Source organism: Lipophrys pholis, assembly GCF_963383615.2.
Source record: "Lipophrys pholis genome assembly, chromosome: 5".
Classification (NCBI taxonomy): Eukaryota; Metazoa; Chordata; class Actinopteri; order Blenniiformes; family Blenniidae; genus Lipophrys; species Lipophrys pholis.
In genome coordinates this window covers 10,062,567-10,071,143 of record NC_137628.1, presented here as the reverse complement: position 1 = coordinate 10,071,143, position 8,577 = coordinate 10,062,567, and the positions used below count along the sequence as shown (strand labels likewise).

The 8,577-nt window shown below is 40.6% G+C and overlaps 1 protein-coding gene across 1 annotated transcript; it reads right to left on the bottom strand.

The window, feature by feature from the left end:
• Positions 1-1,442: 1,442 nt before the first annotated feature.
• Positions 1,443-8,205, bottom strand: LOC308109757 (SLAM family member 5-like). Its single transcript, XM_080463557.1, has 6 exons — positions 8,114-8,205; positions 5,442-5,744; positions 4,600-4,905; positions 4,409-4,510; positions 2,763-2,801; positions 1,443-2,627 (listed from the first exon to the last, which is right to left on the bottom strand). The coding sequence occupies exons 1-5, from the start codon at positions 8,148-8,150 to the stop codon at positions 2,794-2,796; spliced, it is 756 nt and encodes a 251-aa protein (XP_080319683.1). The 5' UTR covers positions 8,151-8,205; the 3' UTR covers positions 1,443-2,627; positions 2,763-2,793.
• Positions 8,206-8,577: the final 372 nt, after the last annotated feature.

The following is an 8,577-nucleotide window of genomic DNA, read 5'->3' as shown; positions in this document are numbered from 1 at the left end:
TTGAATAACAATAAAGATATCTATCTATCTATCTATCAATCTATCTATCTATACTTTACACAACTACAGCCAATAAAACATTAAACTGCTTTTATGAATTCATGAGTCCAGTTGTTTTACGCGGCCTCATTGAGCTTTGTTCCAACATGTCCGCCAACACCTTGAAAACATCTTTACCCCTCCTCTCCTTCATCCTGTACCACATCACCTATAGTCATCAAGAAAGAAGCCCTTCATCAGCAAACGGAACCAATCAAAACATCTTCAGTTTGCTAAAGTACATATTGACAAACCTGAACACCTTCGGAAATCGGTCTGTTGCAAATAGTCTGAGCCTCCAGCTCAGTATCAGTCACTCTTTTAACTTAGCAAGTAGATTTTTGTGCAGCAGGAGAGGACATCTGACAGTTCATACAGATATATTGAAACGCAGGACAGTCAAAGACAGTATAGGGACACAGACATAGACGGGAAATCACAGGCTCACTGACAGGTTAAACAGTGAATGAATGAATGAATAAATAGATGAATGAATAAATAAATAAAAGGAACCACTTACATACCACTATGAAAACTTGTTGATAAAGAAGGAACAATAAATAGATAATAATCAGGTTGAAATTCATTACATAGCAAGACCCAAGAGTAAAGTACTTTCAAGCTGCTCCTGTAGCGGCTCGTATTACGTTTTAAGGCTTTAAATCTCCACCCAGATGTCAGAAGCTGGAACTCTCTGGCCAGGGGATGGGAGTCATCGCCAGAGGTGGAGCTGGCCAGTCGCTGTAGCTGCCTGTTGTACAGCGACTATAAGCTCAGCTGTGACTCTCCAATCAGCCGACGAGCCCATTTTATTAACTATAAAACAGATTCAATTATAGCTCGATAAAAAGTGTCATCAGGGTTTTGTCCACATTGAAAAGGGACAACTTTCGCAGACAAGACAGACGCTGGTGTCCCTTCGTGTTCACTGCCTCACACCTTTCTTGAAAGTTTCACTTCGACTCTGATTATCCCCACATACAAGCATTTCACTTGGATTGTACCTGTTCTGTGGTGGTGCAGCTCTGGATGACAACAAAGCCAAGTCGAGGTCAGCCGGCTCCTTGAGGAGCTCTCTGGCAGTTTTAACCACTCTGGAAAGTTTGAGCCGCTCGTGACGTGACAAGTTGTTGTCGCTCACCAGCACCTCGGGAATCCCATGACGAGCAAAAATGGACTTCAGATGGACATTGACGTCTGTCGACCTTGAGATGGTAATACTATAGCATATTGACAGGAACTAGCAGGAGAGATCACATTGATCCAATATCAGCTTCTCTTCATCGTCTTCCTCTTAAATCTGGAATAGAATCTAAAATTCTTTTAACTTTCTTGCGTCTCCTTTGATGGTAAAAAGGAGACATCGACACGACAATCAAAAATTAGATGGAGTCAGAGCAGGTGTGACATGAAGAAAATAATTTATTAAACAAAAATGGTACAAATGATCACAATTGTGAAGGAGGTAGGGACAAGGGGGTTGTGCAAAACAATATCAAATATATTATTGAATATAAATACAAGAAAACCAGGCATCACCTTGTAGAAAACAAAACTCAAACAAATGCCTTGCTCACTTATCAAACAAAAAAGGAGGAGCTTGACCCAAAAGGCTGTACAGACATGGCACCAACCCCCTTCATGTGCATTAATACGCAACTATCATGACGGAAAACATATCCTGAGTGTCCTCAACAACTTATTTCAAATGGACAGAGTTCATCACAATTAATATCAGAGAACAAGAACATCCATCCATCCATTTTCTTCAGCTTATCTGTATACGGATCGCGGGGGTGGCAGTCCGAGCACTGTCACCCAGATCACATTGCACTGATTAAGAACCTTTCCTGTGGGTGGTGAGCCCACGGGAAGATGGCGCCTGACGTGGGACACGAACCCACTACCCTGAGAGTACGAGCCTCATGCTCTACCAACTGAGAGGGAGAACAAGAAAACAAATGATATTGTTGTTGTCCCTTCATCAGTATAAGCTGTAAAAATAATAGTAGTCAGACTGCATTTGAGAGTTTTCTTGAAAGTTGAAATCAAGCTGATCAATTTAAGTTCATCACCGAGTTTAAAACAACTGGAAACAGTTATCAATTAATTTTAAAGCCAATGTTGAGAATTATGATCTTATTGTGATAATCTATTGATCATGACAGATTAAAGTTAACAAACCATCACTGAAGTACATTGTGTGGACGTTTGTTCAATGTTTATTCCATGATAGAATAATCACAGCTTCTCACTGTGATGAGTGGAACGTAAACTTGATCAAAACCAGAACAGTGTTCCATAAAGACAAGAGCTAAAAGACAATCCTGTCATGATCAACAGTATTTAAACCTTGAAAAAGGTGGCTGAAGATGATGGCATGTCGAAGTTTGTTTCACATTGCTGAGCTGAGATAAAGTTTTATGAGCTGTACTTGTGCAAATTTTAATGCTAACACGGAGAGCCCTGAAAACTGCAGCACTGTTGCGCTCCATCATCTTAAAATAAGAGTCACTTCCTCCTGCTGGGATCAGCTGGTCACAGACGGTGGTCAGTTTGGAGTTTCCAGCTTCCAGTGAGGTCCCTTCCTGGGGAGGACAACAAGATCAATTAAAACAAACGGAGACAGCTAAAGTATGCTAACATTTTAATTACTTTCAGTACAACTGCAAAGAATAAGAACAGTTACACGATCACATGAAGGTGTGACAGAAAGTACTCACTGGAGTGCGTCTATTCTGACATAAGTTGATCTCAGTGAGCTGCAGAGATAAAACGAGACAACTTCAAAATTCTTGAATCTTTTATTTCTTCTCTGGCTGAAACATGCTGCAGTTAAAGAAAAAGGAAATAAAAGGCTGCTGTACTCGGGGGGAAAAAAGAAACATGTTCATAAACAAACCATAAGTCTTTGTTCTTATTTGATCATTTTGTCTTTTTCATGTTGAAATGGGAACATCGTAACCCAACTGGGAATGTGGGAGAGTTCCCGGAATATAATGTGACGTCGCACAAGACTTCATGAAAAAGTATTTTTTAATTATCCCCGACTTCAAAACAAATCATCAAGAAAATATGACGATTTACTTAGTTATTGAATCTACCTAAAGAAATCAGTTTTCCCTATTTGTTTGATTAAAGATGAAAAACAAAGTAAAAACCAAATAAAGAAACTTTATCGTCCTCTAGTCAGCACAACCAGGTTTTAAGTGAACCAAATGGCACACACACACACACACACACACACACACACACACACACACACACACACACACACACACACACACACACACACACACACACACACACACACACACACACACACACACACACACACACACACACACACACACACACACACACACACACACACACACACACACACACACACACACACACACACACACACACACACACACACCTTTATTAATCCCGTAGGATGACTCCGTCAGGGAAATTTGAGTTCCAGCAGGTTAAAAGAAGAGGAGCAGGACACAGAGGATAACAAAGATGAGTTACAGGAAGTAAGGTAATTCACCTTACTTCCTGTAACTATAGAAGTGGCAAAAAGAATTACACTCCTAGCAAAATATAGTACAAGAAATATAAAATAATATAAACTCTTACACCCCCCCCCACACACATATCCAACCTGTAGTCCATTATAATCTGATGCATTAATATCAGATTTGCACATCAAAGAAAACCAGAATCAGACACTTTGTAGAATCTAGAAACCTGAGCAACTGTTTCATTGTTTGGTGGTTTTACACACTGAACTTGAACTTAGGAGTGTGATGTGACCTGCCTGGAGGTGTGTCCATCAGTGTGTGGCTGCACTCTCACCTCTGCCAAGGAGGTTATAAAAGCACCTTTGTTTATTTGTCCATCTGTCTGTTTACAAAATATCTCAAAAACTAATGAGCAGATCTTCATGATTTTTGCCACACAGGAGAACTTTGATCAAGGGAAGAACCCAAAAAGTTGTGATGGTGATTTGGATCAAATCCTGGATCCTTGAACACCTGTGTCCATGTCCACCCTTGGCAGAGGTCAGAAAACATTGACTGCTTTTGTTGATTTATTCATTTACTTATTTTATTCACCACTGGATTCAATTATCACTGTAGAACCAGTACAGATCAATGAGCTCCAGTTTAAGAAGACAAATCTTCTCACTGATATCAGAAAATCCACCAAGAGCAGAATTTAACAGGCCTGTGCAGAGGTCCACTGTGTCTGAGCCTGAACCCTGATGAACAGAGTCAAACCTTTCAAACACTGAACAAAGGTCACATTCAAATATTTAACGTTAATAAAGATCTGTCAGTTTGCTTTGTGATGAAGAAAAAACAGAAAAGGAACCTGCCTGTCTGTCCCACTGTCGACTTCTTCTGGTGACAAAACCTCCAGATGGTATAAACAGAGAGTAACAAGACGACACCACACATGATGATGATGATGATCACATCTGTTAAAATCACACATAAACACCACAACTCACCAAACAGTCTTTGAAATATGAGTTATTGTTCCAGGTCAGGGTCAGAGGTCACTCACGATGTCTGGACACTGTGGAGCTGCTGGTGTTGACTCTACGGTTCTGTTGACAGGACGTCCTCACATCAACTGACACTGTTTTATTCTCCACAGGGTTTTCAGCCACACATTGAAGAGAAGAGTTCAGGTCCTGCTGGTAGAATAAAGTCAGAGACAGAGAGGCAGCAGAGAGGCTCTTCTCCTGGATCTTCAGGTCTTTGGACCACAGGAGCGTGACGTCCTCCTGAGCTGAGTCCACAGAGCAGCTCAGAGAGCAGCTCTCAGAGCTTCTGTTCAATACGCTCACTTGAGGAGTCGGTACAGAGTCTGCAGAGCAACGACACAGAGAATCACATCCCAGTCAGGATACAGTCTGAATAATGATACAGGATTAATAATGATAGTGTACAATGAGAAGACTGCAGTAATACTTGCTGAATGGAGATGTTTTATGTCTGGATGGTTTTTCACAGAGAGATTGATATAATGTAGATACTTCTCATTCTGTTCTCTTTGTTTTTTGGTATTTATACACTACTTTCTACTCTAATAAGTTCAATACTTTAACAAGGCGCCTGATGAAAACTGCACCATTAATTTAGTTGCTCCTGCTACAATAAAAATACTCATTCTGTTTTCTGAAGTGACTTCAAGCAGAAAACTAATGTGCTGATATGGCAGCAGAATGATTATTGCAATGATGGACCATCTCCACCAATCAGCCCAGTTGAGGGTCTCCTGGTGTTAAAGTTGATCAGTGCTGTGTGTGAAGGCAGGTTCCACCCAGGACAGGTCAAGAGTCCCTCACAGGACAAACCCAGAGAGACACACATCACCAGACTGGACACACAGATCAAACGTACCGTACACCATCAGTTTATAATTTACAAAAACAATTCTTCCTTCTTCAGAGTCAACTGTATACATCCCAGAATCATTCTTCTGCAGCCCAGTGAGAGTAAAATATCCCGTGTTCTGGTTCCAGTGAAGTCTCTTCTTGTACTTTTCTCCATATATCTCCAGCAGTTTCTTCTCAAGCACCAGAGCAATAGCCTGTCTTTCATATGACAGAAATCCTTTCTCCTGAATAGACTCAGGCAGAGTGATGTTTCCTCCTACAGAGGCTGTCAGGGTCTCCAGTGGATCAGCAGCAGATGAGATGATCACTGTGAAATAAAAACACATGCATCCATCAGAAGGACAATTAGCTGCAATTTAACAAGAACTGAATCAGAAAAGCTCCATCAGCCTCGGAAACTTCTGCAGGTCAAAGTGGAGCAAAGAACTTTAATGATGTATTTGAGAAGAAGAGGTGTGCTTATAAATCTGATCCATTTCTGTCTGCCTGCTCAACTCTGTGATTATACCTGAAGAACCTGAATCCTTCACAGCAAGCAGCTCATAAACCTCTTCCTTTTAGGAAAACCTGTAACCTACACCTTTCATGAGGAGTGGATGTTTGTGTGTGTGTGTGTGTGTGTGTGTGTGTGTGTGTGTGTGTGTGTGTGTGTGTGTGTGTGTGTGTGTGTGTGTGTGTGTGTGTGTGTGTGTGTGTGTGTGTGTGTGTGTGTGTGTGTGTGTGTGTGTGTGTGTGTGTGTTTCTGTTTCAGAAAGCAGCCATACAGCAGTGTGTGAAGTTCAGGCAGCTTGTTTTGATTTTTTTTAATCAAGTACAGTACATTCTTTACTTAACATATAAGTACAGTACAGTTTTATTTAATCTTTAAGAACAGTTTTTTGTTCGTTTGTTTTACATTTATTTAAGTCCAATGTTTATCTGACTTTTCTGTGCTTTTAATTGAATCATTATTTAAGTACAGTCTTTTATTCTCCTATATTTAAGCGTAGTGTTACTAATCTAACTGTGTAAAATTTTACAATGGCTGACAATTTTAAATATACCTCTTTAGGAGTAAAACCTCTGCCTTGTTTTTGATGAATGCTTAGGCTTACTAGGCTACTGTATAGTGTTGGTCATACTGGTGGTATTTGAAGAGCCAAGTATTTTCTGGGTGGTAATCGGTGTAAAAAGTTTGAGAACCACTGCTGTAGACCAGAGGCTGACAAAGTGCGGCCCATGAGTCAATGGTGGCCTGCCATGAATTACAGTTGCTAGTTTAATCCAAGTGTACATTGCTTAGAAAGGCTCAATCTCTGTTTCATGGTCTTTGACGACATCTATAGGTTTGGTTTAGGGATAAGCGGTAATTGCTGGTGTGGCCTTTAGGTGCGCTGTGACTCACCAAATACACCAAAAATGCAGAAGAAGACACGGAAAACATAGAAGTTGATTCCTGCTCATAGACGTGTGGTGTGGAGGGGCGAGACGCACATCTGTTTTCCACAGATGTGCGTCTCGCCCCTCCACACCACAAAGCCGATCAGGCGTGTTAGAATTTCCCCAAGCGACAACCCATGTTCAAAAAACCTACTTTTTTGGGCTTCTAAAGCGCAGCGCCGTGTGGATGATAGAACGTGTGGACAGGCCCTGAGACTGAATGGCTGGTCTAAATCTTTTTTTTTACATATTCTGAAATGGAATGTTATTCATTTTCATTAGCCTTTATTTAGTCAGAAGAACCACATTGAGATTAATAATCTCTTTTAAAAGTGTGTCCTGGCATCCCAAGTTTGACTGTAGAGGGCAGAAAACCCCGTTTTGGAATTCGTGCAGTAAAATGTTTCTCAAGGTTTTCTCAAGTTTTGCTTCATTTATTAATTAAAATGTATTTCTTGCACATTATTGAATGCAGATCAATAAATGTAAATTATAGAGATGCAACCTGGTCATTAAGATTATTACAAATGGGATTTTGTTTTGGGCTGTTTTTCCCATTGTTTTCTTTGGCGGCCCTCAGTCCAATGTTGGGTTCTTAAATTGGCCCTCAGGTATCAAAACTTTGAGAGCTCCTGCTGTAGATGATCATTCTGCTGCCTCAACCTTAAGTTGGGATATACAGCTATACAGAGCCTCGGAAACCTTCAGTGACCAGAAGATCACTTTTATTCTGTTTTTTTCTTTGTCCTTTAAACACAACCTGCCTGAACTTGTTTTTCATAGTAAAGAGATGAATTGAGAGCCACTCCAGAGGTCTGTACTACGACGCTGGATTTTCCCTTATTGAAATTAATTAATCAATACAAACAAATATATACTCTTTTTTTGCAAGAAAAATATATGAATGTACTTATAAACTTAAATCACACAAAGACTTATTAAAGAATTCATCCTTCTTGTTCACATCAACAAAACTGACTGAGAGAACGATAGTGAAGCTCTGCTCGGTGCGTCTTCGCGTGACATCCGAGGGGCCGTTACATATAGGAATATATAAGAGCATAAATAAGATCAATGAGCATCAAACAAAACGAATGCAAATGAAACATCATGCTTTTCTTAGTATCTTTTTCATTTCTGAAGCTTCTTTTCTCGGAAAACTGTTTTCTCCGTTTGATTTAGTCAGAAATTTCCACTTTTTCAAAGACATGAAGCTGATCAAGTGTTTGCGATGTGATGAGCAAACAAAAAACTCACCTAAATAGAAGAAGAAGATCGATCCTGGAAGCTCCATTATCAAGTTAAAGAGTCAACAGCGTGTGAGTCCACAACGGACATGTGCAAAACATGAAGGGTGGGGTCTAATGCGGGATCGGGAAGTGAGTAGGACACACGCACGCACGCACGCACGCGCGCACGCACTCACACACACACACACACACACACACACACACACACACACACACACACACACACACACACACACACACACACACACACACACGTGGGTTGGAAACGAAAGCTTTTGGGGGGATTTCTCCCAGTCACGAGATAAAAGGAGTAAACTGTATTCAGGTGCTGCAGAGGACAACTGAAAACCTTCACAACAGTTATATTCTTGCTGGCGACAAAACGACTCTTCCTGTACCTTTTGGAGGAGCTCAGTTTCTCTGGCTTCACGCTTCACCACAGTGCTGATAGAATTGAGTCGACAGAAGCAT